The sequence below is a fragment of the Dendrobates tinctorius genome, unplaced genomic scaffold (genome assembly GCF_039654945.1).
Source record: "Dendrobates tinctorius isolate UK_male_01 unplaced genomic scaffold, ASM3965494v1 ptg000145l, whole genome shotgun sequence".
In the NCBI taxonomy this organism is placed as follows: domain Eukaryota; kingdom Metazoa; phylum Chordata; class Amphibia; order Anura; family Dendrobatidae; genus Dendrobates; species Dendrobates tinctorius.
In genome coordinates, this window is record NW_027361812.1 from 13701483 (window position 1) to 13721985 (window position 20503).

The 20503-nt window shown below is 48.4% G+C and overlaps 1 protein-coding gene across 5 annotated transcripts in view; it reads right to left on the reverse strand.

Annotated features, from left to right (window-relative positions):
• The window catches only part of LOC141049628 (cyclic AMP-dependent transcription factor ATF-7-like), a 110439-nt gene extending 92100 nt beyond the window's left edge, over positions 1-18339 (reverse strand). Inside the window, exons 1-2 of one of the 5 annotated variants that reach the window (XM_073546235.1) lie at positions 15251-18125; positions 6330-6482 (exon numbers count right to left, since the gene is read on the reverse strand). Coding sequence is in view for 2 of the 5 variants with exons in the window: in XM_073546231.1 (XP_073402332.1) it covers positions 15251-15458 (208 nt within the window). In the remaining 3 variants the exon portion in view is untranslated. Of the gene's footprint in view, positions 1-6329; positions 7012-15250; positions 18131-18154 lie in introns of those variants that run through there. The other 4 variants (XM_073546232.1, XM_073546231.1, XM_073546230.1 and 1 more) reach the window with 4 other exon arrangements.
• Positions 18340-20503: the final 2164 nt, after the last annotated feature.

Genomic DNA, 20503 nt, shown 5'->3' on the forward strand with positions numbered 1-20503 from the left:
AGGAAGAATGGGCAAGAATTTCAGCCTCTCGATGTACAAAACTGATAGAGACTTAACCCAAATTTAAAATAACCAATAAATTTTGTTCAACTTCACAATTGTGTCCCACTTGTTGTTGATTCTTCACCAAACATTTACATTGGGTATCTTTATGTTTGAAGCATGACATGTGGGAAAAGGTTGAAAAGTTCCAGGGGGCCGAATACTTTCGCAATGCACTGTATGTCAATGTTTTGATTTTTTTTTACAATTGAACTTAGGGTACCGTTAAACATAGCGATGCACCAGCGATCCCGACAATGATATGGATCGCTGGTGCATCGCTAAGTGGTCGCTAGTGAGCTGCCACACAGGCAGATCTCACCAGCGACATCGCAGGGGTCGGGGGTCGCTACTTACCTGTCAGATGCGGCGATCCTGACGTCCTCCCGCCCGCGTCCACGCGTCGCTCGTCGTCAGAGCAGGAAGCTGACGACGAGAAATGATCCAGGACCTTCTCGCGCGACCAGCGGGGGAGCCGGTCGGAGGTAAGTATCACATGTAGCGATATCGCTAGCAATATCGCTGTTACGTCACAAAATCGGTGACTTTACAGCGATATTGCTAGCGATATCGCTGTGTGTAACGGGGGCTTTAGTCACTGGATGATGAGACTATTCTCCCATCATCGGCTCATGCTGTCTCTGTTATATGTGACAGCAGATCTTGCCGGGTGGGAGTAGTAGTCCCATCAGACTACGCCTAAGTACAATAACTATGGGTTGTTTGTCGCATGGGTACACCCACCCACAGACAGACATGCACATATTCTCCGCTCACGCACTCTTCCGCCTTCTGACATTATTTCCTTTGTCTTTTGACAATCCTGCAGCGTTTTTGGCAGCAAATCTGCAAACCTTTATACACCAGATCTCTCTGCAGCATTCGACACTGTGGATCATCAGCTCCTCTTCACTATGCTCCGTTCCATTGGCCTCAAGGACACCGTTCTCTCCTGGTTCTCCTCCTATCTCTCTGACCGCTCCTTTACTGTATCTTTTGCCGGTTCCTCCTCCTCTCACCTTCCCCTTACTGTTGGGGTCCACCAAGGATCGGTTCTAGGCCCCCTCCTCTTCTCCTTGTACACTGCCCCTATTGGTCAAACAATCAGTAGATTTGGTTTCCAGTACCATCTCTATGCTGATGACACCCAATTATACGCTTCTTCTCCTGACATCACGCCAGCCTTTCTAGAAAACACCGGCGATTGTCTAAACGCTGTGTCTAATATCATGTCCTCACTATATCTGAAACTGAACCTGTCAAAGACTGAACTTCTGGTGTCTCCTCCCGCTACTAATGTACCTATACCCAACATTGCTATTTCTGTGTGTGGTTCCACTATTACTCCCCAGAAACAGGCCCGCTGTCTTGGGGTCATACTTGATTCCGAGCTTTCCTTTGCCCCCCACATTCGATCACTGGCTCGCTCTTGTTATCTGCATCTCAAAAACATTTCTAGAATTCGACCTTTTCTTACTTTTGACTCTGCAAAAACTCTTACTGTTTCTCTTATTCATTCTCGTCTCGACTACTGTAACTCTCTTCTAATTGGTCTCCCTCTTACCAAACTCTCCCCTCTCCAATCTGTCTTGAATGCTGCAGCCAGGATCATATTCCTCACCAATCGTTACACCGATGCCTCTACCTTGTGCCAGTCATTACACTGGCTACCCATCCACTCCAGAATTCAGTATAAACTTATTACCCTCACCCACAAAGCCCTCCATGGCTCAGCACCACCCTACATCTCCTCCCTTGTTTCAGTATGCCACCCTACCCGTGCTCTCCGTTCTGCTGATGACCTGAGGTTAGTATCCTCAATAGTCAGAACCTCCCACTCCCGTCTCCAAGACTTTACACGTGCCGTGCCAATTCTTTGGAATGCACTTCCCAGGTCAATACGATTAGTCCCCAATCCCCACAATTTCAAGCGTGTCCTGAAAACACATTTATTCAGACTGGCCTATCGCCTCAACACATTAACCTAATCTATCCCTGTGTGGCACAGCCAAAAGTTTTACCATAACCAGATTTTCCGCATCATGTTCCCACATGCTTTATGCATCCATTAGCCCTCTGTGTCTGTACTGTTACACACTTAACATTATGGCTGGTCCTTACAATCAGGGCAACTGTTACCACCCACCTTTCGTGTCTACCTCTTTCCTCATAGACTGTAAGCTTGTGAGCAGGGCCCTCTTTCCTCTTGGTATTTGTTATAATCTACTGTATGTGATTATTGTTATGCTGTAATGTCTATTGTCTGTACAAATCCCCTCTGAAATGTAAAGTGCTGCGGAATATGTCGGCGCTATAAAAATAAAATTTATTATTATTATTTATTATTACCTGCGTTTTTGCTACAGATTTGACTGGCTCAATTGTAAGTCAATGAGTGAAAAACATTGCAGATCCGCAAAAAGAATTTACATGCTGCGGAAAATAAGGACGGAAATTTCCGCAGCATGTGCACAACAATTCAGGAATGCCATTGATTAACATTACTTAAGTAATCCATTGCGTTTTTGGAGCATTTCCGCATGGAAAAACCCCTGCGGAAACGCAACAAATCCACAACGCGTGCACATAGCCTAAAACGGAGATCAAACCTAAAATCAGGGAAAAAAAAAAATTATAAGAGATTATCAAAATGCTCCCTCCTCCCGAGACTGCACCACTCCGGTCTTTGGCCAATATTTCAGACAAGTCCTAAATGTTGCATGGGAAGCCACACTTCCCACTCAACATTTATTCACGTCGGTTTCAATTCGATATAACAATTAGTAATAAATGTAATGTTGAATTTGGTAATATCAGGCATTTCATCAACATAAAATAATAAGATTTTTTTTTTCTGAAGCCAAAGTTGCAGTCGGTACAGTTCTACAGATTGACATGATGGCCTTGGCTGTTCGGTTACCTGATTGTTTAAGGGGTTTTCCACTACTCAGACAACTTTTCAATCACCATATTTTCCCCGGTATAATTGTAACAGCCTGTACTCGCCTCCGCTGCTGTTCCAGCAACAACAGCGTTAGGTCTGCCATGACATAGCTGCCAATCAGTGGCTTCTTCACTCTTCCCTCCTTCAGACATAACCAACATGTGGAGGAAGTGGCAGCAGATGATTCACGCGAAGAGACAGTGAAGCAGCCGCTGATTGGCTGCAGGGCTCACATGACATACCGTCACGCTAGCCCCGGTGCCGAGTTTCTGGCACCAGAAGTGAGTACAGGTTGTTTTTTTTTTGTTTTTTTTTAATAATGTGCTGGAATATGGTGACTGAGAAGAGATAGTATGGAGTAGTAGAAAACCCCTTTAAATAGAGTGAAGGACCACAGCAAAAAGCGACTAAATTAAATCAGCTCATATACTTGAATGAGTGTCACGTGATACCAGAGGACTACCTATCGCTACACTGCTCGTGTTTGCTACTGTATGGATATATAGTATAGCCAAGTTAGCAAACTCTAAGTTTTAGCCTAAAACATTGTTGAATATAACCAATTTCTACCTTTTTTAGGACATGTTAATGGTTTAACAAATTCAGCTGCTAAGTGGCTTGCTGTAAAGGGAGAGTTCTCCCACTTTGTAATTTTTTTTTCTTTTTTAGTGGCCAGTCCCTCTTCAGCATTCCCCCTGCACTGTAGGTACTGGAACTACCTTTTCCCTCACTTCCCAGCAAACAGTTTGACAGACAGGGAAGCAGTGAGACTTGACTCTACTTCATGTGAAAATTGTCTAAAAGAACAGTGCCCGTTTAGGATAAAAGCAGCTATAAAGAACAGTAACATGTGGCACTGCATAAATCACAAAAACACACTTTTCCATATCAACTTTTTACTTCAAGAATGAAACAAGTATGTGGAAGTCAACATTTTACTCCTCAAACTCAAAAGTACACTCGGGGGATCACCAAGGAATGTTATCACGCCGTGTATAGAGCGAACTGCTCTGGGATTGGTGGACAACGTCAGAGAAAAAATAACAAAAATACAGTCTTTCATCGGACTTCTCACTGAGGAAATAGGCAATTTCTTCTTAAATTAAATGCACATTGAGAAAAAATATATATATATAATTTTGAGATCATTAAAAAGTGATAACCCAGCAATGGTATGTCTTTCAATCTAGGGCAAGGACAAAAAACACAATTACTTAACATATCACTAAGGGTATGTGCACACGTTGCAGATTAGCCTGCGGAATTTTATGCAGAGAATCCACGTCTCTTGGCAGAAAACGCAGGGAAAAATGCTTGCGGTTTTCATGTGGATTTTAATGCGTTTTTGCTGTGCGGATTTGTTTGGTGGTACTGGGAATGGATCTGGTCTGTGAGCTTTCTCCCTTGTGCATCTGGGAGAGCGAGAGAGAGACAGAAAGACACAAACCAGACTAAAACCGCTGCTGCGGATCCGCAAAAAGAATTGACATGCTGCGGAAAAAAAAACGCTGCAAATCTGCACGCAGCAACTCCGCGAGTCCAAAAACGCTGTGGATCCACACCGAAATCCGCAACCTGTGCACATAACCTAATAGCCGTTACTATCAGTTGCAACTCCAGCCCGGCCCTCACTGCAGGATGCGCACAGTCGGATCAATACAATTCACACACAGGTAAGACGTGCTACATGACACCTCATGCAGTAAAACTGAAATTCTAAATAACAATGGCGGAATTTTTTTGCCCTCACCACTTCACTGCTGGTAATGAGCCCTTTTTTGGAGTTATAATAAAAGGTGGGCCGTATATATACAATAAAATTTTGCCCAAAATAACAGTTATTGGTGAGATCAGCGGACAATCTTATATGCATATGAGCGTGGAGGAAATGGATGGGGCATCTTAGATTTCATGATGCCCAATCTTTTGTTTGATTCAGAGAAGCTGCCAAACCGAACACAACAGTCAGCGAATAACCACTGAGCTGGAGCATCGGTGGGAACCCTTCCCCAACATGCCTATACAGAGAAATAATGCTGCAGTATGTATAGCGATACTGCACGCAGAAGGAGTGGAGCTCGGCTTTATTCTCCAGATTGACTCTGTGCACTAGTGCCTCGCTTCCTATGGCAGGAGCCACGGCAAGCCCATCACTTGGCCACCAGTTTACGTATTAGCTTACAATAGCTGGCACTTGTCCTGATACTGTTTGGAAGTGGAGAGGAGTAGCATCCCTCTGCACCGACGCGCGTTTCACCCAGCTTTTTCGGTATATACCTACTTTTATTCCTTATAACATTATATGTCATCTCTTTCCTTTCATACATTGGAATTCCTCACTAGGTGAATACTTTGTCAGAAACACAAGGCACCTACATACTGCAGTATACATGTGGCTGTATATAATCCTGCTCATAAGGAAGATAGCTCAAAGCCCTCAGTAAGCTGCATGGCACATGCAAATAAATCTGAGCCCTTGTTGACCCATAATAGAATTTTGTGCCTTTGTCATACAGCTTGTATGTAATATAAAATAGAGCCCTTAATACACTGCATCTCAAGTGTTAACCGAATTCACAGTTTACATATAACCCAACTAAGAGCCCTTGGCACAATGCACTTTATAGGCTTAAATGGAGTCACTCTTAATAGTGCTTAAGTGCTTTGCATCAAATCACCTTAAATAATTATAATATCCTGTTATTGCAGTTATTATAGGAAAGGAGAATACACAGCTCTTGCATAAAAACAGTAAGACAGGATTTGGTATTCTAGCACTATTAATCCTGCACTTTACAAGCAGTGCACTTTGTAGAGCTGTTTTCAGCACTGTATAATTTCTTTCTTAAATTAGAGGAAATTATAGGTCAATGCAGAATCCTCTTAACAACATATAGCAGAACGTCTTTCAGCCAAACACATTACTTTCTCTTTCTGTGGTGGCAGGATTTACTAAAGTATTGCTTTACATTAGCATTATATGCTCAATACAAATCTGTACCCTAAAAAGTCTGCAGTCCTAGGAGGCGAGTGCATTGATATTTTCATATAACTTGGCTGTCCTGTTACATTGTCCCTCCATTTCAGCGCCGTTTTTTGAACTTTTATTGTTTTTAATTTTATTTTAATAAAGAAATGTATTTCAATTACATTTTGCACTTCTTTGGCATTATTGGGCTTCTTACCACAGCCCATCCTTGAGGGTTGCTATGTTCAGTTATCAAGTGCCGACCTCCTACATGCTGTACAAAATATTAGGATTTTTGCGATAATCTAAGGCCGTGTGTAGTCCACAACGCACGGAATAGTCATGGGTGTCCCGATCTGAACTTTGCAGACTCACTTAGGAGTATGAGGCTGTCGACTTCGGGTCAGACATAAAGGAGGCCGTCTAGTTCAGGCCAGGAGATGTGTCCGCTCTGTGCATCATGGTCAGTGCTCGGACAGCAAAACAAGGATGTGTGAATCCATCCTCAAGGTAAGATCACTGTATTTGCTGCGGATTTGTGAAAATAAAGAAAAAAAAAATTGTTAAATATTATAGGGCGAGTAGTTAAGGACGATTCACATAATCCTGTGCACACGCAATTTTCCCAAAAGCCTACAACAGTATTTGCCATTATGGGGGGATATGCAGGGAAAAGGCCTACAGCCATGGACCCCCTAGAGGTAAAGGCCCGCATCATATAAATCAGGGCTGTGGAGTCGGTATAAAATGCTTGATGATCAACAGCTTACTAAAGGAAAAGAAGCTCTGACTGAGGTAGCAGTTAGGATGAGTGGCCTACAGGAGGACTGCCAGGCGCAAGAGGACTCGGGTCTTGACAGTGCTACTGCTGCCATATCTTCATCCTCATCAGATGAGGAGTTTGACTTTGACAAGTATTTGGATGATATCGAGCAGGCAAAGTGTTGCCACAAGGAAAAAGATTTCACTCCATCTCCTATAGCAAGCAGACTGACCATATTTCAGCAAAATGTTTCACTTGCTCTCAAAGAAATAGAAAAATTCAACCGTTAATCAAAACTGACTGTGCATGAGGCAATTCCTTTATACCCGGAGATTGTTAGAGATGTTCCCATGTGGTTACGGCTTTGCCTCCAACCCAAGTTAGTGTAGAGAGGTTGTTCTCTGGCCTTAAAATTATTAGGTCAGATTTGAGGTAAGGCCTCTTTCACACTTCAGTTTTTTAGCATCAGTTGAAATCCGAGAGAGAGAGAGAGAGAGAGAGAGAGAGAGAGAGAGAGAGAGAGAGAGAGAGAGAGAGAGAGAGAGAGAGAGAGAGAGAGAGAGAGAGAGAGAGAGAGAGAGAGAGATTGAGATTTTGTCCGGCACCCAGAAAGAATTTCGGGTTAAATAAGTGTCTGGAGGATCCGCCACAGAAAAAACACGCTGCAAGCTCCGTTTTGAAATCTTTGAGGATGGTGACGGACAGCAACTTTTGGCGGATCCTCACAAAAAACGGATGCAACGGACAGCAATCCGTCACAATCCGCCATTAATGCAAGTCAATGGGGAAAAAAAACGGATCCTCAAAAGAAAATTGAGGATCCGTTTTTTTCAAAACCTGGCGGATTGTGACTGATTGTAAAAAACTGAAGTGTGAAAGAGGCCTAATCTATGAAGGAGGCAATTCTATTTCTTAGAACAAATTCATAGACTGCACAAATGTTATTTAGTATGTTTTTGTTGAAAACTGTTTTTTTGCCACTTACATAGTTTATTACATAGTTTTATATATATATATATATATATATATATATATATATATATATATATATATATTTGACATTACATAGTGTATTACATATTTACAATTTATTAGTTTTTTGTGTTTTAAAATTGTATTCTAATAAATATGTTATGTGCTATCTAAATGTCTTGATTATTGTATCATAGAAATGATTAAATGTCTGATGTTCACATTGTACTACAATACATTTTTCACTTAAATATAAGCAATATATGTGGGAGTCGGAGTCGGTGTAAGGGAAATTGAGGAGTCGGAGTCGCAGGTTTGGCTTACCGACTCCACAGCCCTGATATAAACATGACTTCTCTTTCAGTAACAGCGCCACACCTGTAAATGCAGCAGTATTGCAGCCGAGTTGCATCGAAGTGAAAATCAGAATCAAACCGTAGTCCGATGCGACAATTTCTTTTGGAAGTAAGCAGTCACGCTTTTCTAATTCTGAACACCTTTAAGAAGCACGACACTGCATATAGTAAGGGCATGATCGCACGTAGAGGCTTTGCTTTTTCCCCCTTGTGCCCAATGTTGCACTTTAAAGCAGCATGTATAAGATTTGTTATAACCTCAAGCATGTAGTTTTATTCTTGCAGTTTTTAACCAGTGGTGTGTGTTTCAAAATGCAGCATGTCACTTCTTTAAGTGTTTTTGCAGCATTTTTTATCCATTAAAATCAATAATATATAGAAAAAGTAATAAATAATATATATATATAAATAATATATATATAAATAATATATATATATATATATATATATATATATATATATATATAAAATATAGCATAATACATGCAGCGTTTTTCGTGAAAACACTCATGCAGAAAAAGACATGCCGAAAAAGCCACCTGTGAACGTACCCTAATAGATCCCATTCATCATTTTACAGATTTCTCGGCCGTTATGGTGGTCCATTTTCCATCCAGGAAAAGCTTGGGCAGGTCGGCTCTCTGTTGTGACCGGTGTTTTGTAGAATGATGTTGTTTTAGAGCCATGAACGGTTGGGCGACTGATGACAATAGTTACATCTACAGCCAGTTTTTACCCATCATCAAAAAATGAACCCAACAACTGGGAAGAAAATGTACTCCCATGCCACACAAAAGCAGGGATTACCAGCCGCAGCCCTGAATACCCCATTATTGAAGTTGGCTTCAAAGCATCTTTGTCAGAGCTGAATGCTCTTGGAGAACAGCGGACTCGGAGCAACCAGTAGAGCCGGCTTGTTCTTCACTTCTGCGCGGCAACAATGAAGGACCTCAGAAGTGACAGACTGCAGGCATGGGACACGAGTAGTCATATAAGGCAAGGTAAAGATCTAAGACGCCAATGTATAAAAACCCTCTAGAAATTACGGGGAACAAATTAATGCATCCACACAATAAGTCAGAATATAGAACAGGAGATCCAGGGAAACCAGCACGTGGTCACATCCCAGTATCTCTGGACTTCGGGGTGGAGATCGCCAGAATCCTGGAGACTTCACCAGTCATTTACCACTACAGGACCCGATAATGAACGCCATGCATAGCAACAGAAAACATACAAAAACTTCTGTTTCCCAAAGTAAAATCTTAAAAGGTGTGTTGGCAAGTGAAGAGGGAGCAATGCGAGATAAGCTCCTATTCTAGATAACCATCATTTATCAGTGGGAGCTGGAAAAGCTTCAAAAAAATAAAATTGGCCTAAAATTGCAAAATCTATATACTTGCCTCACCAATAGCCCAGCGCCTTCGCTGCATCTCCACATGCACTGATGTAACATTGAACTTCAGTGGCCACAGGAAATGTTGCCGCTGTGTGGACAGACATGAGACAGCTGGGGGCCGGAGGGGAATCCGTGCAATCTTGTGCCCAAATTTGTAGTTCAGTTTAAGGGAATCTGTCACCCAAGTTTTTCCTACCCCATCTGAGAGGAGCATGATGTAGAGACCGAGACTCTGCTTCCAGCAGTGTATCACTTACTGAGCTGCTTGCTGCTATTTGTATTAAATCACTTTTTTCTATGCTGGTGATCTTCTCAGTTCATACTGTACACTGTGTATAGGCAGAAATCTGCTAGAGGTTGGGGGGGGCGAGGTTATACAGAGCTCATGAATATGAAGGACTACCTGGAAGCAGGTTAACTAGTCCTCTAGTGATAATCTCCTGATGATCAAACAGGGATTTTATTAAAACTGCAGCAAGCAGCCCAGTAAGTGACATCGCTGGAATCAGTGTCTCTGCTCCTACATTATGCTGCTCCTAGACTTGGTGGAAAAAATTGGTGACAGATCCCCATTAACTGCTACAAACTCCCCTATATTATACAATAAAAATAATCTGAGATGAGTTTCCCCACAATGTGCAGCCAATTTAAAATCTGTATGATATGAAGTCAACCAACTGTTTTGTTTCCATATAAACAGACTATGCACACTTGTAGAAGAAAGTTTGTGAACCCTTCAGAATTTTCAGTATTTCTGCATAAGTTTTATATCTCATTTTCACATACTTTTGTCACTAACAAACATGCAATATCAGATAATTTCTCTTTTTTTAAAAAAAAAAGACAAATGCTAATATTTTTTTTACTTTTCACGCGACGTCAGCACCACAGCCAATGTCAGACACCGGGTGCAGCTGTGGAGACTCGCCGGTGGACCTGGGAAGGAGAGTACAGCGCGGATGTTTCTTAATAAATAATAATAATAGCCTGCAGCTGGGGACCACATTTACTGAAAGGCAACAACCCCCTTAAGCCACACAGACTCTATATCAAAAGCATAGACTGCTAATGTCCTGATTACACAGGGCGTTATGCTGCGGAGAACGATTTATTTTTAATTAAGCCAAAAGATCATTTCACCTAAGGCCTCTTTCACACTTCAGTTTTTTGCATCAGTTATAATCCGCCAAAAAGGCGGACAAGCGGATCCGTTCTAAACTGATGTGAACGGATGGCACAGGATCCGTTTTCAGACGGATCCTGAAAATGAAGAAATTTAAAGGAATCGCTGGCGAGAGAGAGAGAGAGAGAGAGAGAGAGAGAGAGAGAGAGAGAGAGAGAGAGAGAGAGAGAGAGAGAGAGAGAGAGAGAGAATATTTTTTTTTTTTTTTGTCCGGCACCCAGAAAGAAATTCGGGTTAAATCAGTGTTTGCAGGATCCGCCAGAGAAAAAAACGTTACAAGCTCCGCTTTGAAATTTTTGAGGATGGTGACGGATAGCAACTTTTGGCGGATCCTCACAAAAAACGGATGCAACGGACAGCAATCCGTCACAATCCGCCATTAATGCAAGTCAATGGGAAAAAAGCGGATCCTCAAAAAAAAATTGAGGATCCGTTTTTTTTCAAAACCAGGCGGATTGTGACTGATTGTAAAAAACGGAAGTGTGAAAGAGGCCTAACGAACAATCAGTGTGCTCAATTGTTAAGTGATAGGCAGCCTGTATTTACTGGCCGAATATCGAGGATTGCACTGAATGCTCCCTCCCTATAACAACGCACTGTAAATGTACCGCAACACTATGTTCACATCACACGGGGCAGATAGAATCCGGCAGGGTACTTACTTTTCATCCAGACATGCAGTCAAAAAGTCCATAGCATATTGCAAACCTCATCCACACGCTGCAGAAAAAAAAAAATCTGCATGGAAATGACACGCAGTCATTCAAAAGTGTGCAATGAATGGAATGAAATCTGCAGAAAAGACTACGGATTTTTTCTTTTTTTGAGTATGGATATACCGAGAATCTGGAAGTCATGGAAAGAAGACCCCTCACTACTAAGCAGACCTGCAAAGGTTCTTGCTTGCAGCAAATCATGGACCACCACAGCTGGGCTACAACATAAACCTTCTAACCACTACATCCAGACCAAGCCATGATGAGCAGCCCCCTTCGGTCACTACAGCAGGGTCTTTATTTACTACCTTCGTTCAGGTGTCCCCTTGTCAAATACTGCAGAGTTCACTTTCAGGACCCCCAACCCAACAGAATTGTCACACCAAGCCCGGCTCGTGGAGTCACTTTAGGTACCAAAAGTCATAGATCACAATGAGGAGCGGCCACAGGAGGCGTCACTCACACATAGCCCTGAGGAGCACAAAGGCCAGCTCCTCTGACAGCGATGGTATGTCCTATTGTACAGTCATTCAGAGTAAACTCTTCTCATGACTCTGCATTGTGCCGTTCCTCTGTTACGCCCTGGAAATATAAGAATACATTGACACTTGGGCGTTACCAGCTGGGGGTGCATCCGCACACTCTGACATTGGACAATCAGTGCTGACAGTTTCGGACTGTACATGACGACTCCCAGTTGTCAATTTATTCAGACTTTTCAAAGAATAAAACTAAAAGACCAGAACAACAAACTGCCCAAGAAAAGAATCAAACTGCGCTTTACTCACCTCCTCCGGGTTCAGCGCCGAGTCTCTGCTGCTGTCCTAGAAGTCTGCTATTGGCTGCATTGCTGACATCACATAAACAGCCAATCACTGAGCTCAGAGACTCTGGCCACACAGACAGCATGGGCGACCGAGCTCACTGATTGGCTGCCGCACTGCTGACGTGACATCGGCACCGTAGCCAGGATCAGACACACTGGTGGAAACTCCGTGAGGTGAGTAAAGTAGTTTAGGTTTTTCTGAGAAGGGACAACATCAATAAAAGGGAATCTGTAACAAGGTTTTTTCCACCTAATCTGACAGCAGCTTAATGTAAAGACAGAGACCCTGAATCCAGCGAGGAGTCACTTGCTGGGCTGCTTGCTGTAGTTTGATAATCGCCTGCTGATAAAACAGTAGTTTTATCAAAACTGCAGCAAGCAACCCAGTAACTGTCACATCTCAGTTATCACTCTGTCTATATTATCTGCTCTGAGTTTAGGTGGCCAAAACCTAGTGACAAATTCCCTTTAATGGAAAAATAAAAGTATTTAATACAACATGGGAGGAGAACGGAAAGCACCTCATGAGGTTTCCAAATACAAAAGGGCAAAATATAAAAGCAAATGTTATAAGGGTAACGGCTCAAGACATTGATGGTTTTTAGTAGAATAGACCATTACTATGGGATTAGATGGAGGCCCGATGCGAGGGCGGTAATGTCGTGATGGGGGCAGGCTTTGCAGCGTTGAGAATCCCCCCCCCCATGTGCTCACCCCATCCACTCGCTCTTTCCCCATGTACTGACTTCTCCCGTCTGTGCTCCGTTCTTTGACCTGTCTACCCCATGTGCTGTCCCCCTTGTCTGCGGTCTCTCTCCTTCCTGTGCTGTGTTCTCCCCTCATGTGCTGTCCCGTTTGAGATGTCTCCCCCCTGTGCTCTGACAGTGTATGGAGCATACCACAGCTCCTGGGCAGGGGAGGAAGCCAAAGACAATACTGACATTACAGCAGGAGATCGCAGAGTAGACATTTTGTGAGGTAATATATTGATTAAAAACAGTCAGTGAAATATATTACCTCACAAAATGTCTACTCTGCGATCTCCTGCTGTAATGTCAGTATTGTCTTTTGCTTCCTCCCCTGCCCAGGAGCTGTGGTATGCTCCATACACGGTCAGACAGACAATTTTTAAAATGAACTTGTTTGTGGGAAAACCCCTTTAGGCTATGTGCCCACATTGCGTGTTAAAACGCACACTGAAAACCGGACTCCTTCCCAGAAATTGCGCGGTTTTTTCCGCGCGATTTCACCGCAAATCTTTTCTCAAGCACTTTCCAAGCAATTTGAAGCATCGCTTGGAAAGTGATTGACAGGTTGGTCACACTCGTCAAACATTCAAACATAGTGTTTGACGAGTGTGAGCAGCTTTTACTATTGAGGCCGCCTATGCGGCCTCAATAGTAAAAGATAAAATGTTAAAAATGATTAAAAAAATCGGGGTATATTTACCTTGCAACGTCCCGCGCTGCCATCCCGGGCCTCAGCGTTCCCAGTAATGCCTTTCGAGACCTGTGATGACGTTGGTCTCGCGTTACTATAGCGATCTCGCGAGACTACGTCATTACAGGACCTTGCCGCAATGCATTACTGGGAACGCTGAGGCCAGGAATGCAGTGCGGGATGTCGGAAGGTAAATATACCCCGATTTTTTATTTTTTCTTCTTTTTTTTTTACAGGGGTATGGTACCCAGGGCCTGGAGGACAGTCTCCTCTCCTCCACACCGTGGGTACCATCCGCACATGAGACGCTTAACTTCGCGCATGGTGGGCATAGCCACATGCAAGAAGTAAGCGATTCTCATGCATTCCTATGGGTGCGGAATCGCGGCAATTCTTTGCGATTCCGCACAAAAGAATGATCATGCTGCGATTTTTTCCGCGATGCGATTCCGCCGCGGAAAAAAGCACAGCATTAGCACAGCATGTGCGGAATGCCATAGGAGTGCATGGGGGGCGTTCTGTACACGATTTTTAAACGTTTTCACGTCGAAAATCGCGGCAAAAACGCTTAAAAATCGCATTGTGGGCACACAGCCTTAATGTGACCGGCTTCCTCTGCCTATAGACACGTCGCGCATCTACCGCCGGGATCAGCCGAGTGATTCACTGCGCCTACGCGGAATTCAAGCAGGTGCAGTGCGACTGTGTTCCGCTGGTGGTACCGTGTGAGAGTGTGTGTGAGGCCGGGATCACACTACCGTGTGTGATGTGAGAAACTCGCACAAGTTTCTCGCATCAACCCCCGACACTGCCGTGGGCACTCGGGACGGAGCTGCGGTTGCATATATTTCTATGCAGCAACAGCTCTGGTCCCAAGTGCTGGCGGTAGCGCCGGGTGTTAATGCGAGAAACTTGTGCGAGTTGCTCGCATCATACACGGCAGTGTGAACCCGGCCTGAGTGTGTGTGACTATGAGTGTGAATGTGAGTGTGTGTGTGTGGTGCATACGGCGTATAGTGTGTGTGTGTGGTGTGACGGTGTTCCGCTGGTGGTACCGCGCAATAGGTTGGTACCAGCAGCAGTTTCAATATTGAGACACCCATCATCACTTGGGTGTCCCAATATGGCGGTCGGTGAACTTCCTCCGCTTGGAATTCTGGGATACGGTGACATCTGGACAAAAAAGGAAATGACAACATTACAAGGCAATTATATAAATAGATCATTGTAGGAAACTGAGGACCCCCACCAATCTGCTGTTTATAAACTGTATAAAGGGGCTTACACCGGCACTGCATCCATTTCAGACACCTCATTGGCAGAGGAAACCAAAGTCAGACCCTCCTGATCGGATACTGATGGCGTTTCCCAAGGATGGGCTCATATTCCCTCCGCTGAAACATATAATGTCATGAGCCTCTCATGATCTCACAGGCCCATAAAAACGCAGAAGTTACTAAACCTCAAAACATCCATACACCAGACTGTTAGGAACACCACATAATCTGCCAGACAGTGGGAAAAATGAACGGACACCACGAGCGTGGTAGTGAGCAGAACTACAACACTGCGCAGGAGGGCACAACACACTCAGAAGTGGGCAACAGATGTCTGGCACAAGATACTCAACAATGGGCACACCTGAGCGAGAGCAGACCCCTGGGCCAGGTGCTGGTGGTGAGCAGACTTTGGGACCGACCCACAGTGGGTTGGGCAGGTCACAAGGGAAGAAGAAACTCAGGGCCGGCTCGTAGTGGGGAGCAGACATTCGGAGACAAGGGGGCAATAGACTCCCAGAATCCAGACAGACACTCGGTGTCAGCAGACACTCGTGGACCGACCCTGGCATGGGGAAGACACTCGTGGGCAGCGGGGCAGTAGACCCCCCCCCCCGAGGCTAGCCACTAGAGGGAAGCAGACATTTGGGGTTGTGGAGGTAGTAGACCCACGGGGCCAGCCCTTAGCGGAAAGCAGACATTCTGGGTTGTGTGAGCAGTAGACCCCCATAGCCGACCCTGGCAGGGAGCAGACACTCGGGGTTGCGGGACAGCAGACCTCCAGGGCTGGCTACTGGTGGGGAGCAGACACTGTTGTTGATGGTAGGAGCAGACCCCAGTGGCCAGCCCCTGGCAAGAAACAGACACTCGGGATATTGGGGGGGGGGGTACAGCCACTAGGGGTCGTGTGTGAAGTAGACCCCCGTGGCCAGCCCCTGGCAGGGAGCAGACACTAGAGGTCATGTGTGCGATAGACCCCCATGGCCGGCCCCTGGCGGGGAGCAGACACTCGGGGTTGCAGGGACAGTGGACCCCCGGGGCCGGCCTCTGGCGGGGAGCAGACACTAGGGGTCGTGTGTGCGGTAGACCCCCCGTGGACGGTCCCAGGCTGGGAGCAGACCCTAGGCGTCGTGTGTGCGGTAGACCCCCGTGGACGGTCCCTGGCTGGGAGCAGACCCTAGGCGTCGTGTGTGCGGTAGACCCCCGTGGCCGGCACCTGGCAGGGAGCAGACACTCGGGGTTGCAGGGACAGTGGACCCCAGGGCCGGCCTCTGGCAGGGAGCAGACACTAGAGGTCGTGTGTGCGATAGACCCCCATGGCCGGCCCCTGGCGGGGAGCAGACACTCGGGGTTGCAGGGACAGTGGACACCCGGGGCCGGCATCTGGCGGGGAGAAGACATTAGGGGTCGTGTATGCAGTGGACCCCCCGGGGCCGGCCCCTGGTGGGGAGCAGACACTAGGCGTTGTGTATGCGGTAGACCCCCGTGGCCGGCACCTGGCAGGGAGCAGACACTCGGGGTTGCAGGGACAGTGGACCCCCGGGGCTGGGCTCTGGCGGGGAGCAGACATTAGGGGTCGTGTGTGCGGTAGACCCCCGTGGACTGTCCCTGGCGGGGAGCAGACCCTAGGCGTCGTGTGTGCGGTAGGCCCCCGTGGCCGGCCCCTGGCAGGGAGCAGACCCTCGAGGTTGCAGGGACAGTGGACCCCCGGGGCCGGCATCTGGCGGGGAGCAGGCACTAGGGGTCGTGTGTGCGGTAGACCCCCCGTGGACGGTCCCTGGCTGGGAGCAGACCCTAGGCGTCGTGTGTGCGGTAAACCCCCGTGGACGGTCCCTGGCTGGGAGCAGACCCTAGGCGTCGTGTGTGCGGTAGACCCCCGTGGCCGGCACCTGGCAGGGAGCAGACACTTGGGGTTGCAGGGACAGTGGACCCCCGGGGCCGGCCTCTGGCGGGGAGCAGACATTAGGGGTCGTGTGGGCAGTGGACCCCCGGGGCCGGCATCTGGCGGGGAGCAGACATTAGGGGTCGTGTGGGCAGTGGACCCCCGGAGCCGGCCCCTGGCGGGGAGCAGACATTAGGGGCCGTGTGGGCAGTGGACCCCCGGAGCCGGCCCCTGGCGGGGAGCAGACATTAGGGGCCGTGTGGGCAGTGGACCCCCGGAGCCGGCCCCTGGCAGGGAGCAGACATTAGGGGCCGTGTGGGCAGTGGACCCCCGGAGCCGGCCCCTGGCAGGGAGCAGACATTAGGGGCCGTGTGGGCAGTGGACCCCCGGAGCCGGCCCCTGGCAGGGAGCAGACATTAGGGGTCGTGTGGGAAGTGGACCCCTGGAGCCGGCCCCTGGCGGGGAGCAGACATTAGGGGTCGTGTGGGCAGTGGACCCCCGGAGCCGGCCCCTGGCGGGGAGCAGACATTAGGGGTCGTGTATGCAGTGGACCCCCGCAGCCGGCATCTGGCGGGGAGCAGACATTAGGGGTCGTGTGGGCAGTGGACCCCCGGGGCCGGCATCTGGCGGGGAGCAGACATTAGGGGTCGTGTGGGCAGTGGACCCCCGGAGCCGGCCCCTGGCGGGGAGCAGACATTAGGGGCCGTGTGGGCAGTGGACCCCCGGAGCCGGCCCCTGGCGGGGAGCAGACATTAGGGGCCGTGTGGGCAGTGGACCCCCGGAGCCGGCCCCTGGCAGGGAGCAGACATTAGGGGTCGTGTGGGCAGTGGACCCCCGGAGCCGGCCCCTGGCGGGGAGCAGACATTAGGGGTCGTGTGGGCAGTGGACCCCCGGAGCCGGCCCCTGGCGGGGAGCAGACATTAGGGGTCGTGTGGGCAGTGGACCCCCGGAGCCGGCCCCTGGCGGGGAGCAGACATTAGGGGTCGTGTGGGCAGTGGACCCCCGGAGCCGGCATCTGGCGGGGAGCAGACATTAGGCGTCGTGTGGGCAGTGGACCCCCGGAGCCGGCCCCTGGCGGGGAGCAGACAGAGGCTGGGGGTCGCAGACACTTGGCCGGCAGCGCAGACATGTAGTCTGCCGAGAACACTCTGTCCCGAGCCTGATTCTGATCCCGCCTCCTGCTGCTTCCTATTGGGTGTCCTACCTGTCACTTGTTCATACTACGCCTCCTATTGGCTGTGCTCTGCAGCCCTCAGGACGGGGGCGTCTCCCCGGTCTGGGCCTCTCTGAACCTCTGGGGTATTTGGGGCGTTGTGTCGGAGAATCCGTCGGTGACATGCAGCGTGTGGGCTACGGACGCCTCAGCTCTCAGCAGCGCTGTCTCACCTGTCAAGTTTCTGTTCCCTCCGAGTCCCGGCCCCGTTCTCCTCCGCCAGCAACCTACAGCAGCGCGGGCGCCCCGATCCTCGACTCTCGCGAGAACAACATGGGCGGGGCAGGCTCCGGCCTCGTGACGTGCAGCGCTTCCAGCTGACTGTCAGGGGATGGGGAGGTGCCAGACACTGACATCTCAGGGGCGGAGCTATGATGACTGACAGGAATGCGAGTGGGTGGAGCCAGAGTCCTGACTGACAGCGGAGGCAGTGGTATGTGTGCGGGCTGTGTATCGGAATCTTGGCGTCAATAGATGCAGAGCGCCCTCTGCTGGTCATGTGATATTACTACATGTATGTTATGTGTACAGTATTGGAGTTCAACTGCTGAGACGACAGACTAGGAGCCCGCAACTGTGAGCCAGGAGAGGGGCTCCGGCTGTGGAGTGCGCCCCCACAGGATGAGGCTCATACCTGCAGCCTGCTCCTCAGTCATCTGATGTAAGACTGTCACATGACCTGGAGCTCCTTCTCACTTGGAGCAGGGAGCTGTTCCTTGTGCTCCACTGACTCCTGAGGGAACACATGCAGCTGAAATTGGGATAAATTCCTGTTTTTATTTTTTTCCACCATTTCAAGTCTTGTGCTTCTATGATTTCTTACAGAGCCGCAAGTTGTAATATAAGTCACGACAACATGTTTTAATCAACACATCACAGACCACACTGGCCCACACACAGACCACCCACAGCTCACACTGGCCCGCCCACAGTGGCCCACACACAGCCCACCCACAGCTCACACTGGCCCCCACACAGCCCACAGTGGCCCGCCCACAGTGGCCCACACACAGACCACCCACACACAGCCCACCCACAGCTCACACTGGCCCGCCCACAGTGGCCCACACACAGCCCACCCACAGCTCACACTGGCCCCCACACAGCCCACACTGGCCCCCACACAGCCCACACTGGCCCCCACACAGCCCACACACAGACCACAGTGGCCCACACACAGACCCCACACAGCCCACACTGGTCCACACAGGCCCACACACAGCCCACATTGGCCCACACACAGACCAAACTGGCCCACACACAGACCAAACTGGCCCACACACAGACCACCCACAGCTCACACTGGCCCGCCCACAGTGGCCCACACACAGACCACCCACACACAGCCCACCCACAGCTCACACTGGCCCCCATACAGCCCACAGTGGCCCACCCACAGCCCACACTGGTCCACACATAGCCCACAGTGGCCCACACACAGCTCACACTGGCCCGCCTACAGTGGCCCACACACAGCCCACAGTGGCCCACACACAGACCACCCACAGTCCACACTGACCCACACATAGCCCACCCACAGCTCACACTGGCCCCCACACAGCCCACCCACAGCTCACACTGGCCCCCACACAGCCCACAGTGGCCCACACGGGCCCACACACAGACTACAGTGGCCCACACACAGACCACACACAGACCACACTGGACCACACACAGGCCCCACAATGGCCCACACACAGCCCACACAATGACCCACACACAGACCACATTGGCCCACACACAGACCACAGTAACCCACACACAGACAACACACAGACCACATTGGCCTACACAGCCCACAGAGGCCCACACACAGCCCACAGTGGCCCACACACATCCCACACACAGACCACAGTGGCCCACACACAGACCCCACACAGACCACACACAGCCCACAGTGGGCCACACACAGTCCACACAGGCCCACCGTGCAGCCAGAGTATGCCGATGCTTGTGTTCACCTCTTCTCTGCAGATTATTTATCAGCTTTGCAGTGTAGACTGGGTCAGAGTCAGCAGATAATTGACAACTGTGTTGTACTGTGGGAGAGGGAAATAAGGCAGGATATGAACGTAATACACTGGGGCAATGGGGAGGCAGCAGGAAATGCTGGCTCATCACCGTTGTCCTTTAAGAAATCAGCAGAATTCACAGGTTGTCACAGAATAGAAACCTCCCCTTACTGTGCCTGGTATTAATAGCGGGGCAGCAAAGGGGACCTACATGTTTCAGTATGGTATTACCATGAATAAAGCTAGACGCCGAAACATGTTCCATTCATCAATCCCTTGGAGTTTTAATTGCATCCAATAAATGTGAAGTTTTATTTTCTATGGAGCTCCTCTAGCTGGACATTTCTTTCAATTTTCCATCAGTGTTTTGGATAAGATTTTTATCAGTATTTGGTTAATTTATGCTTCCAGACTTCTCTCGTGCTGCACCAGTTTTCTGAAATGCACTTCCCCAGATGATGAAATTAATGCCTAGTCCACCCATTTTTAAGTATATTTTAAAAACACGTT